The sequence below is a fragment of the Hylobates moloch genome, unplaced genomic scaffold, assembly GCF_009828535.3.
Source record: "Hylobates moloch isolate HMO894 unplaced genomic scaffold, HMol_V3 SCAFFOLD_5, whole genome shotgun sequence".
Taxonomy (NCBI): domain Eukaryota; kingdom Metazoa; phylum Chordata; class Mammalia; order Primates; family Hylobatidae; genus Hylobates; species Hylobates moloch.
In genome coordinates, this window is record NW_026652280.1 from 155,759,641 (window position 1) to 155,780,569 (window position 20,929).

Here is a 20,929-nt window from a genome sequence, read left to right on the forward strand (position 1 = left end):
TAGATGTTGATGATATACGGTATGTGTGATCCAATCTCATGCAAACAGTATTTTCAGGGGATCACTTGAGCAGTGTGTAGTGAAAATGTTCTCCGCCCCAAAAGTGAAGTAAATAAACATGAAATGCAGCCAGCTGAATGACTGTTCAAGTCCTTGCATTTCGGAGTGGGTCATTCTAATTTTGGACAGCGTGGATTCCCACGCTCCCTGACAGTGGTCATAGGAGGGACTTTTTGGGGCCACTGAACCTAGAAGACTCTTTTCAAGCAAACCCCCCACACTTTCTAAAGTGTTGAATTCCATCTCCTTCTTCCATGTCAGGGGCATCCAGACATAGTGCTGGACCAAGTTGAGGGGCACCATTCTTCATTTCCTTTCCTCTCTAGAACAAACAAATTGGCAAAATTCTCGCTCCCCTTCCAGAGATTCAAGAGATTCTGGTTGCTATTTATCTTGTCTAGTAAGACATTCACACTTGCCATGTTTAGCCTATCAAATATTGCCCTAAATCCTGGCAAATATTCATCCAGCTCACACTTTTCGTGACACTGTTTTTTTTTTTTGAGGTGGAGTCTCACTCTGTCACCCAGGCTGGAGAGCAGTGGCGCGATCTCAGCTCACTGCAACTTCCGCCTGCTGGGTTCGAGCAATTCTCCTGCCTCAGCCTCCCCAGTAACTAGGATTACAGGCGTGCGCCACCATGCCCGGCTAGTTTTTCATATTTTTAGTAGAGATGAGGTTTCACCATGTTGGTCAGGCTGGTCTCCAATTCCTGACCTCAAGTGATCCACCTGCCTCGGCCTCCCTAAGTGCTGGGATTACAGGCATAAGTCACCGCGCCTGGCTTCGTGACACTCTTCATGTGAGCTGTATGAAGGTCACAGGAGCCAGCAGAAGACCTACCTGTAGCTCCAAATGGAACAAACCATGCTCAGACCATAACAGATTTGACTAGATAAAGACTCGACTTCCTTTTGCAATAGGACGGTTGAGGGCAGGAACAAAGGGACTCACCACATTGCCTTGTACTGTCTTTGATGTGGAACTTCTCTCATCTCTCCTCTTGACTGTGAGATTCTGTGCTGAGGGGACCACATTACATCCCTTGTAGTACCTGATATGTAGTTGATGCCCAACAAATATTTCTTTTAATAATTATAATCATAATATTTAATTTTTTTTATATTCTTCAGTGAAATGTCTCCAAATGTTTTGAGTTTATGAATAATATACCTTAGGCCTCAGAGATTCAGCTGCAGTAAATGTTTTCCTGTGGAGGAAATCAAGAGTTTGCTATGAAAATAAAGGTCCCCTGTACTAAGATACTTTACTCTGGATGTAAAGATACTTGGCTATTTGTTAGGCTGCTTATTCAACCTGTTATTTTAAAGAAGGAAAAAAATAAGCACAAACAATACACTTGTGCAACAGTGATTAAAAAAATACACTTTCAAAACTCGAGAAAAATTGGGTGATTCATTTAACTTTCTTTTAACACCAATTTCTACACCCAGTGAAATCTACGCTAGCTTAAAGAATGAAAAAAAGCTGGGCACAGTGGCTCACGCCTGTAATCCCAGCACTTTGGAAGGTTGAGGCAGGTGGATCTTTTGAGGCCAGGTGTTCGAGACCAGCCTGGCCAACGTGGTGAAAACCCCGTCCCTACTAAAAATACAAAAATTAGCCCAGCGTGGTGGCACGCACCTGTAATCCCAGCTACTCAGGAGGCTGAGGCATGAGAATTGCCCGAACTCGGGAGGTGGAAGTTACAGTGAGCCAAGATAGTGCCACTGCACTCCAGCCTGGGTGTCAGAGCAAGACCCCGTCTAAAAAAAAAAAAAAAAAGAAAGAAAAGAAAAAGTCACATAAAAGTCTTTTTTTCAAAAAGAAGAGAAAATTATGCTAGGTTTCAAAATCTCACCTGTGGAAATTTGGCCCAGACCTTGTCTTTGGGTAGGACTACATAGTGGTTCCAACCTAGACTAATAAGAGTCATGGAATTTTTACATAAATGCTGCGTGAATTTCACAACCTTCCACCCTTTGAGGTGCTGCCATAACAAAATTGGGCACAAAAGGGGTGTTTTGCAGGCAATTTGTGGAAGTACTGACAGAGCTGCAGAGGTGTCCTTCTCAGTTCTGCATGCCTTAATCCAGGCCTGTTTCTTACATTGCTTAGTGTTCAGTGTGTCGTTACAAAGAGCATGAGCTCAGAACCCACCTGGGAAGACTCTGCGAGCTGAAGAAATGCCTCTGACGTTGACCAGTAAATTTTCTCCTCCCTCAGGTCTTTTCTCCTTACTTCCTACAGAACTGTTCTTAGGGAAGGTTGACACAATCACACGGTTAAAATCCTAAGGGACTCAGTATTCCTGTACTTTAACTGTACGTTTTTTCAATAAAAACTTAGAGTAGACTTGCACCCTCGGTTTTTCAAAAATCTCTGAATTCTCCAAAGTAGAAGCTGTGCAATTTACATCCTTATCAGGGAGTGTTGCCAAACCATTCTCTTGCAGGCAGTGTTGAAAGTAAGGAAGATTGGAACCTGTCTCAGTAAGAAGCCAAGAGGCTTAGAGAAAGTTCCTCAATCCAGCAAAACCCAACATTTTAAAAACAGAAGCGGAAACAGTTTTATGAAGGCATTGCCGCCCGCACCATTGCACACAAGCTTTGTTTGTTGTTGTCAGTAACATTATAAGCACTCCATCTTTGGGCCTTGGTTAATGCTACTACTCCGGGTTCCTTCATCACCCAAGAAAGTTCCTCCCAAATTGGGAGCTGTAACCATCTGTTGATACTCAAGGCTCTCCAAACAGCTAACACTCTAAGAGGGTCTCTTATCTTTGTTTCAGCAGGATAGAAGCAGACATCCACTGCCTTTGGAAAAACATGGGGAGTTGGAGGGATGGATCTATAGCAGCAACTGCAGCAATAAAGACAGGTCAGTTTTACACGCTGGAAACAGAAATGCCCTCAGAAGGTTCAGGATATGACTGGAAAACTTGATTGCATCTACCTTAGTTTGTACAAGTGGTGCATCTTGGAAAATAGATTTCCCGAATAGTTTAGATCGAAATGGAGCTGACACTCAGGATCTCCTGTAAGAGTGACCCGCGTGCTTTCCATACATAGCGCACATCTATTTGTCCACAGCCCACATTCTGTTTTCTTGCTATAATGTATTCTTTGGGTATGGTGTTGGTGGGTGATGGGAAATATTCTGAGCCAAGGCAAGATGCTTTCTTAACAGAAGGTGGTTGTATTGCTAAGGAAAAATGTTCATGCAAGTGATCACCAACCTGGAGATTCCCCCCAAGTCCCAGATGATCAGGTAGCTACAAGTGTGAAGAGAGGACACTTTACCAACCCAGAGTTTGAACATTTAGTTAAGCTCGGTAAGATTTAGCATTTCTGTGAAAGGAACTATAGTGGAACTTCAACCCCGCTTTTCTTTATATTAGATAAAGGACCCATCTTCTTACCCTATTGGATTTCATTATTTGCATAACTTTTTACTGACCCAGTGTGCCAATAAACTTGCTGTTTGGTCAGCATATCAAGAATTAGTTAAATGTGTTGTTTGATCGAATTTATGAAAGACTTTGAGTGGTAGTCCTACATCAGTATGGCTTTTGACCTGGTTATGTTGTATTCTTGCATCTTGATAAGAATGTATTCATCAGACATATTTGATCGGTGTGCTAACGAGGGGTAGAAATTAGTTAAGGACAGCGTTAAAACTGTCCTTCACAGTTAGTAAACACACTAAATGGAAAGACAAGGTGGCAAGCACAACTACATTTTCCAAAGCTTTACATTGGAAAGCTTAAATATTAATAGATATTAAATATATATTAAGTAGATTTTATGATTAAAAATAAAATGGTTTTTTTGGTTTCTTTCATCTAACCATTTTGACAAATTCAGATACTTTTCACTTAATATTTGAATATATAAATCTAATTTCTTCCATGGTTTCTCCCCTCTGAATCTTCTCTCTCTTTAGCTCACCAGCTGAAAGATATGTCAGTCCTATTTTTAAATAAGCAATTACATTTGTGATATGTGTGCAATCATCTTTAAGATTAACAGCAAATTAACATCGGCTTGTCAGTCTCTCCTTAAAGCTGTTTCCCATCTCAAAGGTAGTGATCCAAGGTAAGGTCCAGAAACAACTGAGATTGTTTTACATCTATGTATTAGGTTGGAACAAAAGTAATTGTGGTTTTTGCCCTTACTTTTAATGATAAAAACTGCAATTACTTTTTCAGTAACCTAATAATTACAATTCTAAGTAATGCAGATACATATCTTTTATAGGATTCAATGAGCAATACATTAGCATAATGTTGTATTTCATACTGACTTTGAATATTCCTTGTCAAAAATGCACTTATACTTTGAAGTTATTATGTATGTTTCGGTTATTGTGTTGTCAGAAGGCTGGAGTTATCACAGCAGAGCTTTTATGACAAAATATTATGAGCCTTGTAAATAGTTTTAAAAACTGTCCACTAATGTCTATTTGTCTTGCAAATTTTGCAATTTTACTAGTAATTTTCATCACTTGCTCTTTCTACCTCTAATGTTTCTCAGTCTCCTCCATTAGATCTTACTGACTCATCACATATAAACACCTTCCTCAGAAACAGTCCAATAAAAATTAAAGACCAAGAGGTAGAATCTACTGGAGCCATCATGAATTCCAGTCCTTTTTGTTGTTATTGATTTTTCTTTTTTTTTTTTTAAAGGCACACCCTTGACTTTTTTTTTATTGTTAAAATAACCAGATTCTAATTTCAGGCAGCAAAATCAGTTACTGCAAAAAGTCAATAATCAAAAATCAATGTATAATTGGTTTTCATCACCTATAGAATTAGTTAGGTTTACACCCCTCAAGTGTTTAGTGATTCTATTCAGTCAACCTAAAAAAAATTGCCTCTTTTCTACTTAAAAAAAATTATTTATTTATTTATTTTGAGACAGAGTTTCGCTCTGTTGCCCAGGCCGGAGTGCAGTGGCACAATCTCAGCTCATTGCAACCTCCGCCTCCCAGGTCAAGCGATTGATTCTCCTGCCTCAGCCTCCCAAGTAGCTGGGATTATAGGTGCCCGCCACCATGCTCAGCTAATTTTTGTATTTTTAGTAGAGATGGTGTTTCACCATGTTGGCCAGGCTGGTCTTGAACTGACCTCAAGTGATCCGCCCACCTTGGCCTCCCAAAGTGTGGGGATTACTAACGTGAGCCACCACGCCTGGCCTGCCTGTTCTCAGTATGCAACATGGCAGTACTGTTGACAATGAGGTGCTTTGGCATATCAGATAACTTTTCCCGTTGGTCAAGGATCCCTTTTCTCTCTTCCTCATTTCTGAACTGCAGAACAGGAAGTACTAAAGAAGTGGCTCAGGACAATGTTGTCACAGCAGGCGTGGTAGAGGTGTTTACTAGGATTATGATCCTTTCAGCTGCGTGTCTCAGAAGGGATTTCCTGAAGCCCTGGGTTTGGTATAGAAACCGTACGAAAAAGACTTGGGGCAGTTCTATAGCCGGCTCTTCCCCCATTTCTCCCACAAAAGATTAAGAAAAACTGATGGGATGATTTCAGATGTTTCATTGCCACCAAACTACAGCCATGAGTTTTTTTTCTTTATGTGATCTTATGAGGCCAGTAAAGGTCTCTGTCTTGATTAATGATGATCATCCTATAATATCTGGATATGGTGGCTTGACATGAGTTTTCAACAAAGAAAATTAGTCTCTGAAAGACATTTCTCATCTGAAACTCTCAATATATTAAAATGCATTTAAAAGTTACTTCTGGGAAACATACTAAGTAGGCCAATCATTTAATCATTAGCTAATTGTCAAACCCTATAAAATCATGGTATAATGTCACCCTGACATAAAGCAACATCAAAATTAGTGCATCATCTATAAAGTGAAGTATTATCTTCCAAGTGACAAATTCTATTGCCAAAAAATACCACTGTACTTCTAATAAGTGACACTCATTTTAATAGACCCTACAAAAATACAATATTTTCAATGTCCCCATAAAACAGTTAACTTACAAATATTATTCTCAGAGCTTTGGTGACATCATTCGGTGATACTATTGTGAAAATCCTCATACAATACTTGAAACACTGGCACGTAAATTCATTATATAACAAAAGAACTATGTAAAATTATGAAACAGAATGCATGCAACCAACTCCGGGAAATTATCCTGGAAATTCAAATTAATATTGTAATTAAATTAATGACTAATATGAAAGATACATATTTTGAAGGATTATAAAATAAATGTTGATCATTTATGCAGGAAAATAGTTTCAATGGAAAAGTAAATAATTCTACATTAACCATGCTTGTCTTTCTCTCCAGTGAAAAAGCATTCAGGATTTTACACACCTTGAAACTGTTTTTGGAAAAAAAAGTATTTTATCTATTTCTGCCCAGAAAAACAGCCATTGAAATTAATGATACAGGTAGACCACAGCTCTGAGAAATTATATTTGAAGTTTCATATTTAAATACCAAGGATTTAAAATCACCTACCATAACTTTCTAACAGCAGTCTTTCGTAATGATAAATTTTATCAATTTCCAAAACTCATTTTAAATAATTTAAAAAGTAGCAAATTAGATTAAGCAACACACAAATAAATTCCACATTTACAAGTAAAGAAATCACAGGGGCTACAGTTTATAATCAACATGAACTTGAAAGAAATAAAGCAATACCTTTCCTGCCACCCACCATCCACTGCTTAAATTTGTGGTGAAAAAGACTTAACTACAATGACCTTTAGTCTGTTTCTAAACTCTGCATGTATTGTAATTAGCTAAAGGCATTGAACAAATTAGTTCATCCTATTTTTATTCGGGTACCAGAGATAAATGGCTAATTTATGAAATATTTCACTCTGTGTCATGAGAATTTAGCAAATGAATATGGAACCAAATATAAACACTTTATACCATATGTACAGTTACTTTCATAAGGCATTATCATGTAATTTTTATTGAAAAAGATTCAATATAGTAAAGTCTTATTTTAAGATATATTTTTTCTCTATCTGAGATGTTTAGTTTATGAAAATATTGTTTTTCTCTATATTCTTTTTGTATATATGCCAACATATACCTTGTGCTAGAAATATTTTATGGGAATTACAATTCTTTATATTTGTATTTTCTATATAAAGGCATATACAACTTTGAGGCAGTGTTTCTGATGGAGAGCAGAATTCATAAAGAGCTTGTGTGTGCTTCCGTGCTCCGAAATTATATGAAATCCACCTTGAGAAGAAACTTATTTGATTAAAAACAAAAACAGAAACAGAAACAAAACTGCACCAATGCACAGCCAGAGGCTGACAATTAAAACTAATACATAACCACATGAACATTGTATTTATAGAGTTAACATTTTTAAGGATGGTCAGTGCTAACATATAGTATTATACATTTGGCACTAATGTTTGCCATTGGTCCAGCAATTGGCAAAATTTGTTTCTATGTATAAATTTATTTTTGAACATTAGGTCTGGCTAGACGTATCTTCACTATTTATAAAAAATATTTAGACAGTAAGCTCACGTTGAATAACTAGGTCTACTGTGTTCTGGAAACTCTTCAGTAGTAATACAGCTTTTTCATGTTCCATATGTACAAAACTGTGTCCATTTGCCTGTAAATACACAAATAAAACAGGGCAATCAATGCAAACTATTATCACTGTATCATTGCTTCTATTCATAAAATTCATGGGAGCATTGAGCAACAAAAATTATCAGTTTTTATAATTCACAATGGAATCGTAATTATGGAAGCAACTAATTTTATCCAGATTCAACCAAATTTATCAATTCAACAAATATTTATTAAGTACCCAGTATGTCTTTGCCACTGTGCTAATCATCAAGCTACCCTGGTAAATAACAGATAGATGTACTGGTGACATAGTTGTTCAGTTCCATTGTTGTTGTCCTGATTTGTTTTTGCAGGGGCTGATTGGGGTGGTTTGGAAAGGGGCATATGGCCATTACCTTAGTGTTATATAAACACTAATATAAACTCATCAGCATGACCAAATATTTCAATCATGCCAAACATGACTGGACACTTATAGTACATTTAAATCTTATTTTGACTCACTGGAAAGTTCTTGGTTTATACGATTTTATATTAGAGAAATATTTTTTATTTCCCTTATTGCTAAATGCAAGTATACTTATTATCTAAGCAGTGGTTCTCAATCAATCCAGTGTCCCTAAGGAGTGTGTCCCTTGGGGATAAAACACACTGATACTAGCAACATAGGACGTGTCTGCCATCTTCTGTTTAAGAATCACTGATACAAGCAAGTGATACTCAGTTTAAACATAGCCTAAGGTTACAGTTTCAGAGTTCCATCTGTCTATTATGTGATATTTAGGTCACAAAATGTACATTGTTCTCTGTATTGAGTGCTATGGGTCTCTGATTTTCTCTACATTGAGTTGCAGATTGTCTTGATTGGAATGATTTTTATGATTAATACAGAAAGAAGTGTATCCCATAAGCCTTCACTGCCATAAAGGCAAAACTAAATACAACCTTATTGAAACTTGATAGAAATAAATCTTGGCAACTAAATGACTGATGGTTATGTAATTGTCTTCTTTGCGGTTTGAGACTCAGTTGATTAAGAAAAGAGTCAGTCAGGTTGACAGCTTGGCTGAATAGAGGTAATAGAGCCAGTTCACTGGTTGACTTTTTCAATTTTCAATGGACTGATACTTACTTTGGTTACACACTGCCTTTTTTATTTTACTATTTTTATGCCTTCTTAAAATATGATTAATATTTCAGATAACCAATCACTTAATCATTAGACTCTTTCGTCGACTTTGGCTTTTTCAGATTTAAAGCAGCATTATATCTCTAGAAAGACCATACAGCCTTTAAAACTTAGATGAAAGTTATATGATACATTATATCTCATCACTAGTTCATGAAAATTGATTGACTAATGATGTAGGAAAGAAGATTAAAATATTACACTTGTAATCCATAGTAAATCTGCCGGTAAAAAAATACTAGATGACAGAACATAAATTCTTGGAAATTCATGTAATTAGAAGTAAAAATTTGCTTTGAATTAAAGAAATCTTAAATACATTCCTTAACAACGTTTAATAAATGAAAATGCCCACAGAAGTTGGCATTGGCTGTTTCAGTGTCAGGAAACAGTAGTTGAGTAGAAGTTTGGGTGTGTTACACAGCTCAAATTTCTTGTTCTGTGTTATACTAAAAATCAGACAATGAGGTTACATTTGATGTTATTTCTGATCAGTTGGTGATGAAGACTAAAGAATACAGCATATGGTCCATTCTTTTTTCTACTCTTAACCTGTTTCAGACGTCAGGAACATAGCAAACTTGCATGAAATAATTATTTATTCCACTGTAGCTTTGAGGGATGTACTGACTACCTTAATGCCTTCAATTTGACCAAAAGTTATAACTTAATTGTGGAATTAAAATTGAACTTTAATAATGGAGTTCTTGAATGTCAAACCATAATAATGACTTTGTGAGTGCTCAGATTTCTCTATCTGCAGACTTAAACCTAGAATTGCAATGAATTAAAAATCCACTGAGAATTTTCAGGGAATTGTTCAAAATTTAAATATCTCACAGTTACAGAAATAAAAAATTTTCTAGGATTTGGAGGCCATGAATGGTATGTTGTTCATCATCATACTTGACATTGTATCAATGTTAAAAATATCAGTGTTAAGGGCAAAATTGGTATAAAACTTAGCAAATTAATCATAGCTGTTAATTTTGAGTGGTACTTCTATCATGAAAGATCTTCAAAGAAGGTTAGTCAGCTCTCAATGTGATTACTTTAGCATTTTTTTAAATCAAAGAATGTCTGTTTTGTACTCATGTCCGCAGGCATTGTGCTAGGCACTGGGGGTGGGTAGTAAGAAACAGATGAAACAGGAAGGCTCCCATCAAAGAAGTAGCCATTCAGAAGGGGAAATAAGTCATGCACGTAACTAAAAATAACATAAAATGCCGCATGTGGAATGAGCCCTCAGTACATATATGCTGAACTGAATTAATATCTGAAGAGGGAAATAAAGTGTAGAGTAGTTCAGAGGAGGGCAAAGAGAGGGACATCTTCTCTTTGCTGTTTCACTGAGACATAGAACAAGTGTGATTCCCAAAGGACCACAGTCCTTGTCTCATTCCTAGAGTCTCCTTGAGCCCTCAGTATGTTAACAGTTGTTTTTTTTTGTCAGGTAAATTCTGTGACAGTATGTGCGGAATAAAGCGTTCAAAAATGGTTCACGTGTGGAATCATTTTTCTTTCTAAAAAATAAAAAAAAAAGCACCAAATCCAAAACATGTGACTTTAGACCATAGGCTTTAGCATGGGAAGCAACCATAAAAATAAACTTACGTAGAGGGGCTATTTTTTTTTTAAACAAGGTGTTAGTTCAAAAAACCTCTTCTTCAAAAGGAAGAGAGGTAGCCCAATATGTAGAACATTTAGACAGATCTTTTTAGAGAGAGACAGAGAAAGGGAGAGAGGTGGAAGAAAGATTGAACCCAGCGAACCAGCTTACTTGCCAATACCTTCCCACCCCAGCATTGCTCATGAAAGCCCAGTGTGAAACCTGTTGGTTTAGACTAATCCTGTCATTTTATAAATGAAAGACCTTCATTTTAAGGAGGACAAACAACTTGTCTGAGGTCAAACAACCAGGGAAAGGGCTAAGGCGGAATCACCTGATACCGTAATATTCTTTCTTCTTGTTTCTTTCATTACTTCACTGAAATAATAAGACCACAATCATGTCAAGTAATTTGAGCTGACATTTCACTGGACAGGATAAAATAATGAACATTTTTCCCTTAAAAAATTGTTGCTATATCACATCCAAAGATAATTCTGTTCTTTACAGTGGTTGCCAAACTGTGATTCCCAGATTTCTATCACGTTTAATTTAACTTATTCTAAAAACATTGGTAGAAATAACATTTAGTCCTAAATTAAAAATCTACAGAAATGCTGAATCTCCATTTTTTTTTGAGTGGAAGGAGATAATAGAATAAATCTCAGTTCCAGAGAAACTTACTCTTTCTTTCTTAGGACAGAAGAGCAAAACGAATTGACATTGTATTTGTTAACATGAATGTGGTTATCAGGCTTACAACTTGGATAGTTCAGACAGGGAATCAAACAACTATGTTACTATATTCGTGTAGGGCTTCTCCAGTTAAAATAAAGACCGGAAGAATCACAATATTCCAATTAATGGAGTTTTGCATTTGTTCGTGCACGCACGTGCGTGTGTGTGTGCGCGCATAGAAGAAGAGGCTGAGGAAATAAATGGTGGTACTATGCAATGTTCATTTCAGGGTATAAACCCAATGATGCTTTGAAAAGATAAATGCATATGATTTACATGTATGTATATTATATTAACAAATATATGCATACTATGCAAAAGATGATTTGAAGAATAAATGCTAAATCAATAAAAAATTTAAATTTTATTGCCGCATTTGGCTACCTATATGTTTTATATAAACACACTATCATAGATTTGAATAAAATGTGTACAATTTCGAGGAAATTGCATCCTAATGAAAAATGAGAAATAAATGGCTTCTTAAGTTGAAATGAAGTTACCAAGAAAACAATCTAAAAAGGGAAAAGATATTCTGAAAATTTAATCCTTAAAAAATATGTAATTAATGGGTTTCTAGATTTAGCTGAGTTGAAAGTATGAAGGAACATTTTACTATAATCATTACGTTATTTCCAGAAGCTCTCTCTCCTTTATTTAATTTTTTATTTGATATCTTCTGTGCCGCAAAATGTTTTTTAATTGTCTCTTTTCATGATTTAGACATGAAAAGACTGAAGGTTAATGAAAATAGCATTTGCAATTCCAACAAAAAGTAGAGCTTTGCAATTACAGCTCATCAATCTATCGTAAAACACACTTGGTTTCTGAATTTCCTCTCTTGTTCTCTCCTGGATTTATGTTTGATTACCTTCTGGTAAATGTTTTGTTAAATGGATAAATTATGGATGTTTATATTGCAGAAACAGTCCAGATGATGTGTAATTCTCCCAGAAATTCTGTTGCATTCTTATTATCCAAAGCTCTAAGCTTAAAAACTAGCCTCAGAGAAGGCCTGGCCACAGGGTTGGTGGGATCATCCAATAGGGAGGACAGCACAGATCATTTTAAACTCCAAAAAAAGAAATCAGCTTAGAGATACGGGCATGTGATTTCCGGTTGATTTAAATTCACCCCCCAAGGGATAATCCTTTTTAAAGGACCAGTACACATAAATTTTGTATGTTAGAGAAATATTAGTACATTGATATCTTGCACTTTGAATGCCTACAGCTCTTAGAATGAGGGAAAATGAAATAATGCAGCGACCAAATTAGTGTCTTAAGCACTACCTCAGCCTCTTGAGTAGCTGGAACTACACGTGCGTGCCATTGCGCCTCGCTAATTTTTAATTTTTTTCGTAGAGACGGGGTCTGCTTTGTTGCCTAGGCTGGTCTCGAACTCCTGGCCTCAAGCAATCCTCCTGCCTCTGCCTCCCAAAGCACTGGGATTACAGGTGTGAGCCACTGTGCCTGACCAACACAGTTTTTAAACCTATTTCTAGTTCCCTTCTAATCCAATTGTATTCAAATCTTACTCTTCAATGTAGTATATCATTATAAGCAATTATTTACCTAAACATTAACAGTTATGTGATTATTCCTCCATAGTCCCCCACCCTCAGTGTCTCTGGTGCTTTTGATTTTTAACCATAAATAAGATAAACTATAGAAATGTGGAACTTACTTGGCCTTGTTGGGAAATGCTTTAGTACAATTTTCAAATACTTTAAGTTTATTTCTTTAAGGGTCCAACACTTCATTTTAACCATAAACAATTTCTCACTCTTCAGGTTTCTTTTTTTTTGGAAGATTTTCTTTTTTAGAAATTTTTTAAAATTCAGAAAATGAACATCAACCCTTTCTTAATGATTTACGGTAATAATTCTGAACATCAACACTTTCTTAGGCACAGCCATGGCCCAGTTAGTTTGTTTCTGTAACAAAAATTTCCCAAAATGTGTTGTCTGGAAGTGGTTAATTGATGCTTTGGTACAGAGGACTGTATGGTTAAATATGTTGAAAAATAAATCTGTAAGATTTCTCAGAGTTCTTAGCCTGTTTAGTACAGTGTAAAGTCCTGAAACAAGGGATACAGTATGAAGTGATTTCAAAACTTAGTTGACCAAGAACTCTTTTTTTTCGAAGATATGTCAAAAAATGTCATTGAGACAACTGTTCTATACTGAAAGTACAAAATTTTCTTTTAAAAGCCAGAAACAAGATTTTAGAAGTACAATCTGCTTTTACTTTAAAAGTACAATGTACTTTTAAAATCTTGTTTCTGGCTTTCAAAAGAAGTTGTTCTCTTCTATTTCTTGCTTTTAAACGAAGTTTCTCTCTTACTGCAGAGCGAAGCTGTTGGCTATGACTTCTTGCTTCTGGCAATGAGCCTGGAGCCAAAGGCTTTTCACCTTGGTGGTCTGGACAACTAGATAGAAGACTCCCAGGTATGGTATAAATTCTCTCTAATGAGTAAAGGAATGAGATTTAGTGCACGGGCTTTGTGACATTAATTATGGATCCTCAGAAGCACTTTCTTTGTTTTCTAGCTTACGTTTTTGTTTCTTATAGCTGAGGCTGTTGAATAAGTGAGCTTTACCTAAGCAAGAAAATTCTCTCAGCAAGCTGATCACACCTACTGGTCATTAAGAGGGCCAGCAAATTTCCATTCAGACAAGGAAGCATTGATTCAGTGTTTGTATATATATCTGTGTACAACAGATCCAGCCATAAACAGACATTTCATTTAGACTTCTCTTTGTGGAGTTTGAACTTACCTCTCCCATTCTGAGCCTTGAATGCCATATCTTGCTCGCTGTCTCCCCCTATCGCCATCCTGAGCCTCACTGCAACTCATCTCCATGTCTGAAATTCTCCCAGTCCACGAAAAACTTATTAAAATCCCAGGGTTTCCTTTCTTCATGACTCTAACACATGAGTCTGGGGTCTTCCTCTCCAATATTCTCTCCTTTATACCCCATACTCACCCTTTCTAGCATAAACCTCTTATCCCTGCTCCTGAAAACTCATGCCAGTCTAGCCCACAGATATTCCTCCTCCTCCTCCTTTTCTCTCTGTTAAGTCTGGAGGAACTTCCGCTCCACCAGGAATAAACTCTCTTCTTTTGCCTCCCTCCACAACCAGAGATCTCCATGATCCCCAGTGCACCCTGCCACACAGGTCTCCTCTGCCTTTCCCTCAGTGATTCACTGGAGGAGGTAAGAAGAGGAGGGTCTTACATCTTGTATTTTTGTTTGTGAGTGGCCATCCTCTCTGCATCCCAGGATACACACCTTTATATTAATCACTCCATTCCCTTAACACAGCTACAACATTTATTAGATACATCACAAAATCGAATACTTTATTAGTTTCCTAACGAGTGCACACATTCCCCTTGTCTCCCTAGCTATTAGCTCCCTTAGGACACATGACTTCCCTCCTACCTGTTAAGGGGCTTCTAATGATATTCCCTTGTAAGACACTAATCAGGATGTGGAGTGGAATTGTCAGTGGTTATAGAACAGAGCAATGATAATAGGTCTAATGGGCATCAAACCCCATGATTTTGGCTAAGATAAGATGCTCTGAGCTGAACAACTTACCAAAAACTAACTTTAAAAAAGTAAAAAAAGTGCAATAATAATGACTCTGCTAATAGTCCAAGTATTTGTTGATAGACTTATTGTTGACAGTAGTTTCTTGAACTGTCTATATGAATTGCTGGGCCAAGCTTTTAAGACAAGAAAAAAAGAAAAATATCTAGCTTGTCTGAATTATTACCTCATTGATTATTCTCTTTTAGCATCTTGAAATACAGCCATAGACAAAGAGTATGTTTGGATTGCAAATTCCAAAACCCTTAAAATGATGACAAGGTAAAAGAGACTATAAAATTATCTTCAGTTAAGTACCTTACTTATATATCTCATATTAGAAAAATCTGTTTTGGTTACTGGCAAAATCTGGATGTCATCAACTAAATCTCTGTAAATTATATAATTTCTCTTTCTTGCCAAAATTAGGCTTATGTATGGAGACGGGGGTGGGTAAATGAAGAGGAGAGGGTTTGGCTTCCCTGATTGAACAGGACATACTTGCGAGTGAGTTTTAGGTTACAACTGTGAATCATGTTGTTAACTATCAGGTACAGTATATATTTTTTTCCAGTCTATTCATCTTTTCAACATAGTAACTATAATTACTAGATTTTCTGTATGCATATATATTTTGAATTATAAAATGTATAATGAATTAGACTGAATTTTTAGCTGGAAAGAACATTTGAAAAAAGAAACTATGACGATAAGTTAACAAAACTGTCATTTCAAATATTGGCAAATTCACATGGCTCATTCTAGCGTAGTTTTATATTCCATATGCTTTCAGTTTTTTCTCTTACTATTACATAATTGAACTGAACAGAAGGTGAGTCTATGAAGGGTCAGTTGCTCTTTCCATATGCCACACTGTCTTAGAGTAATTATAATGTGTCTATTCCGGGAAAATGGATAGCACAACAGAAAAATGATGTGAATATGTTTTAATTAACATCATCCCTTATTGCACACATCTTCATGTAATTCAAATAACATGCTCATAATATCATAACTGAATAAGAAAAGAGGGGATGGTATAAAGAGTTATAGAGAAAGAAAGAGATCGAATAAATTCTGGGTTTTGGAAGAGGGATTAGGAAAGATATATCTCTTGTGCTCTCTCATATATCTTTTGCTGTTTGCTATTGGGTTAGATTAAACCCCAAAAGTATTGTCACTTAGGGAGGGCCATTCTTTTCTTTTTTCTTTTCTTTTACTTCAATTCTCCAGGTTGAACATTGCCATTAAGCTTTGTAAATAAATTTGCTCCTTGAAAACACATGATTCTGATCTTTTAAGTGACAGATAACTCAATGTTATTAACCCATTTTTTCCCAGCATTCTTTAAACTGAGGCAATAGTATTATAAATAGATAAATATATAGCTTGCCTTCTTAGCATCTGATATTGCAAACAATTTCATTTTAGAATTAGCCATTCTCGTTTCTTTCAGAAAGTATAATTGGCCATGTGTGCTTTTTAATTAGTATGAATGAAACTGTAAATACATAATTTATTTGATTAAAGTACATGTACTTTTTTCTTTATTGAAAATGGGCTTTGATTTTTATTGGACTAGGTACAAGTGAGTTCTATGACAAAAATAAAATGTCACATCCTTGATAGTCATTTATGGAGAGAAGAGACATCTTGGGTGCAGCTTTTTTGCAGTATTCTTGGCTGAAAATTTCTTCCTACTTCTTGCGAGAGGAATCCATTTCCTTGCACTTTGCTGTTGTTTTTACCTCTCCAGGATTAGAAGTACTGAACTCTCATAACCCTCACGTCCCCACATACAATTCTAGAATTTCATAGCCAGAAAAGAGCATTCTAATACCTTGCAAGTAGACACTAATGTCTTTATTTTTATGTTTTATTTTTTTGAGACAGATTCTCGCTCTTTCACTAAGCCTGGAGTGCAGTGGCATAATCACAGCTCACTGCAGCCTCCAACTCCTGGGCTCAAGCACTTCTCCCACCTCAGCCGCCCTTGTAGCTGGGATTACAGGTGCTTGCCACTGCACCTGGTTAATTTTTAAATGTTCTGTAGAGACGAGGTCTCACTGTGCTGCCAAGGCTGGCCTTCAACTTCTGGCTTCAAGCCATCCTCCTGCCTCTGCCTCTCAAAGTGGTGGGGTTACAGGCGTGAGCCATCATGTCTGGTCTGACAATAACCTATGTTTCCATCTGCAAGATATACTGTGTATAATTTTGTTACAATACTTACGAATACATTCCTGAATTCTAGCAAAAGGGAAAAATCTTTATTTTGCTTCTGTCATGGAGGAAGGAACTCTATAATGTTGGCTCAAGCTATAGCATACTTCTCTACCCAGCTTCACATTCTAGTAGGTAAGAGATCTGAGATTAATTGGCTATATTTTTTTTCAGACTCTAGGATTTAAAATAATTTCTTTGAAATTCAGTGGAGAAAAAAATTAGCCATTTCCTTTGCTAAAGAGCAGCATTTACCAAATGTTAGAGAGTTATGTTGTTAGTTTATTCTCAGCTGTTTTTTGCTACAAATCATACAATTTTCAAAGAGTTGAATTTTTGAGCTAGGAGGGATTTCAGATATAATAATAAACAGCAGTTCATTTTACACATAATGAATTTGAGGCCCATAGACATGATGTAAAATATCTAAGATCAAAGGACTAATTAGGCTATCCAAAAATATAGAACCTCCATAATAAAGTGGTAAAGGAAAATTTTAGATTATTATATGTGTGGTTTTTATTGTTTCTCAGCTCTAGCTCAAAAGACCAACTGCTGTTTACATTTTCTGTCTGAATAGAATGAACTCTGGCCTGCTGGGTGTGTTTCTATTGTGACATTGGCACAGACTGAAGCAGCTTAAACACTTTTCAGAGAACCATCATTTTTGAAAACTTGAGTAGCTGATTGTGATCTTGCTAATTAGTTTAAAATATTTCTGAGAGGCCGGGCACCGTGGCTCATGCCTGTAATCCCAGCACTTTGGGAGGCCAAGGCAGGCAGATCACCTGAGGTTGGGAGTTCGAGACCAGCCTGACCAACATGGAGAAACCCTGTCTCTACTAAAAATACAAAAATTAGCTGAGTGTGGTGGTGCATTCCTGTAATCCCAGCTACTTGGGAGGCTGAGGCAGGAGAATCACTTGAACCCGGGAGGCAGAGGTTGCGGTGAGCCGAGATCGTGCCATTGCACTCCAGCCTGGGCAATAAGAGTGAAACGCTGTCTCAAAAAAAAAAAACAAAACAACACAAAACAACAACAACAACAACAAAACAAAACACCACCACCAAACAACAACAACAACAACAATAAAAAACCAAAAAACATTTCTGAGAATGAAATGTTAAAGCAATCTCAGGATTTCTACTTTTCTAGGACTTTCTGAGAGAACACAGTACACTGGAGATACAAGATCTCCTTGGAGCTGACTTGAGGGGATCCTTGCATTTGTTAACTGTGTTTGTATAGTTGATTTAAGGTTCCTTTTTCACATGGCAACTGTGTTTGTATAGCTGATCTAAGGTTCCTTTTCACATGTCCTGTCTTCTCAGTGAATCTAAATCTTCAGTATATTATGTTGAGCCATTTCATAATTGTTGCAGATGGTCAAATATCAGCAGTATCGAGTAGTTCCATCTATTTATATAACGGGAAATTTCTGGGGTTCTAAGTCAAAATACTGAATCTTAAATACATCGATAATGCTTAAGAGCTTTCCCTTGGAATGTAGAAAATGATTATGCACCTCTTATATAGGAAGTGAATTAATGAGCTTCAAATCACGGATAAGAAACAAAGCAAAAAATTAGACAGTGAATTCAGAGAGAAGGACAAAAAAAGTCAAACAAATGAGTTTATGTAAAGTATTTGCTTAATTGTTTATTGGGATGAACCTCTTGTGATATGCAGAGCTTTAAGTTAGTGAAAGTCATTTTCCATCACACAATGCATTTTAAAAAGTCACCTTATCAGCTTAAGGAGATTTTGGGCTGAGACAATGGGGTTTTCTAGATATACAATCATATCATCTGCAAACAGGGACAATTTGACTTCCTCTTTTCCTGATTGAATCCCCTTTATTTCCTTCTCCTGCCTGATTGCCCTGGCCAGAACTTCCAACACTATGTTGAATAGGAGTGGTGAGAGAGGGCATCCCTGTCTTGTGCCAGTTTTCAAAGGGAATGCCTCCAGTTTTTGCCCATTCAGTATGATACTGGCTGTGAGTTTGTCATAGATAGCTCTTATTATTTTGAGATATGTCCCATCAATACCTAATTTATTGAGAGTTTTTAGCATGAGGAGCTGTTGAATTTTGTCAAAGGCCTTTTCTGCATCTATTGAGATAATCATGTGGTTTTTGTCTTTGGTTCTGTTTATATGCTGGATTACATTTATTGATTTGCGTATGTTGAACCAGTCTTGCATCCCAGGGATGAAGCCCACTTGATTATGGTGGATAAGCTTTTTGATGTGCTGCTGGATTCGGTTTGCCAGTATTTTATTGAGGATTTTTGCATCAATGTTCATCAAGGATATTGGTCTGAAATTCTCTTTTTTGGTTGTGTCTCTGCCAGGCTTCGGTATCAGGATGATGCTGGCCTCATAAAATGTGTTAGGGAGGATTCCCTCTTTTTCTATTGATTGGAATAGTTTCAGAAGGAATGGTACCAGTTTCTCCTTGTACCTCTGGTAGAATTCGGCTGTGAATCCATCAGGTCCTGGACTCTTTTTGGTTGGTAAGCTATTGATTATTGCCACAATTTCAGAGCCTCTTATTGGTCTATTCAGAGATTCAACTTCTCCTTAAGCTGATAAGCAACTTCAGCAAAGTCTCAGGATACAAAATCATTGTGCAAAAATCACAAGCATTCTTGTACACCAATCACAGACAAACAGAGAGCCAAATCATGAGTGAACTCCCATTCACAACTGCTTCAAAGAGAATAAAATACCTAGGAATCCAACTTACAAGGGACGTGAAGGATCTCTTCAAGGAGAACTACAAACCACTGCTCAATGAAATAAAAGAGGATACAAACAAACGGAAGAACATTCCATGCTTATGGGTTGGAAGAATCAATATCATGAAAATGGTCATACTGTCCAAGGTAATTTATAGATTCAATGCCATCCCCATCCAGCTACCAATGACTTTCTTCACAGAATTCGAAAAAATGACTTTAAAGTTCACATGGAACCAAAAAAGAGCCTGCATCGCCAAGTCAATCCTAAGCCAAAAGAACAAAGCTGGAGGCATCACGCTACCTGACTTCACACTATACTACAAGTCTACAGTAACCAAAACAGCACGGTACTGGTACCAAAACAGAGACATAGATCAATGGAACAGAACAGAGCCCTCAGAAATAATGCTGCATATCTACAACTATCTGATCTTTGACAAACCTGACAAAAACAAGAAATGGGAAAAGGATTCCCTATTTAATAAATGGTGCTGGGAAAACTGGATAGCCATATGTAGAAAGCTGAAACTGGATCCCCACCTTACACCTTATACAAAAATTAATTCAAGATGGATTAAAGACTTACATGTTAGACCTAAAACCATAAAAACCCTAGAAGAAAACCTAGGCAATACCATTTAGGACATAGGCATGGGTAAGGACTTCATGTCTAAAACACCAAAAGCAATGGCAACAAAAGCCAAAATTGACAAATGGGATCTAATTAAACTAAAGAGCTTCTGCACAGCAAAAGAAACTACCATCAGAGTGAACAGGCAACCTACAGAATGGGAGGAAATTTTTGCAACCTACTCATCTGACAAAGGGCTAATATCCAGAATCTACAATGAACTCAAACAAATTTACAAGAAAAAAACAAACAACCCCATCAAAAAGTGGGCAAAGGACATGAACAGACACTTCTCAAAAGAAGACATTTATGCAGCCAAAAAAACACATGAAAAAACGCTCATCATCACTGGCCATCAGAGAAATGCAAATCAAAACCACAATGAGATACCATCTCACACCAGTTAGAATGGCCATCATTAAAAAGTCAGGAAACAACAGGTGCTGGAGAGGATGTGGAGAAATAGCAACACTTTTACACTGTTGGTGGGACTGTAAACTAGTTCAACCATCGTGGAAGTCAGTGTGGCGATTCCTCAGG

The 20,929-nt window shown here is 36.7% G+C and overlaps 1 protein-coding gene across 1 annotated transcript in view; it reads right to left on the reverse strand.

Moving 5' to 3' along the window:
• Positions 1 to 3,184: 3,184 nt before the first annotated feature.
• The window catches only part of LOC116469905 (leucine-rich repeat-containing protein 7), a 145,994-nt gene continuing 128,249 nt past the window's right edge, over positions 3,185 to 20,929 (reverse strand). The window contains exon 19 of the mRNA XM_032155621.2: positions 3,185 to 7,696. Within this exon, the coding sequence (XP_032011512.1) occupies positions 7,589 to 7,696 (108 nt within the window). The 3' untranslated portion in view covers positions 3,185 to 7,588. The remainder of the gene's footprint in view (positions 7,697 to 20,929) is intronic.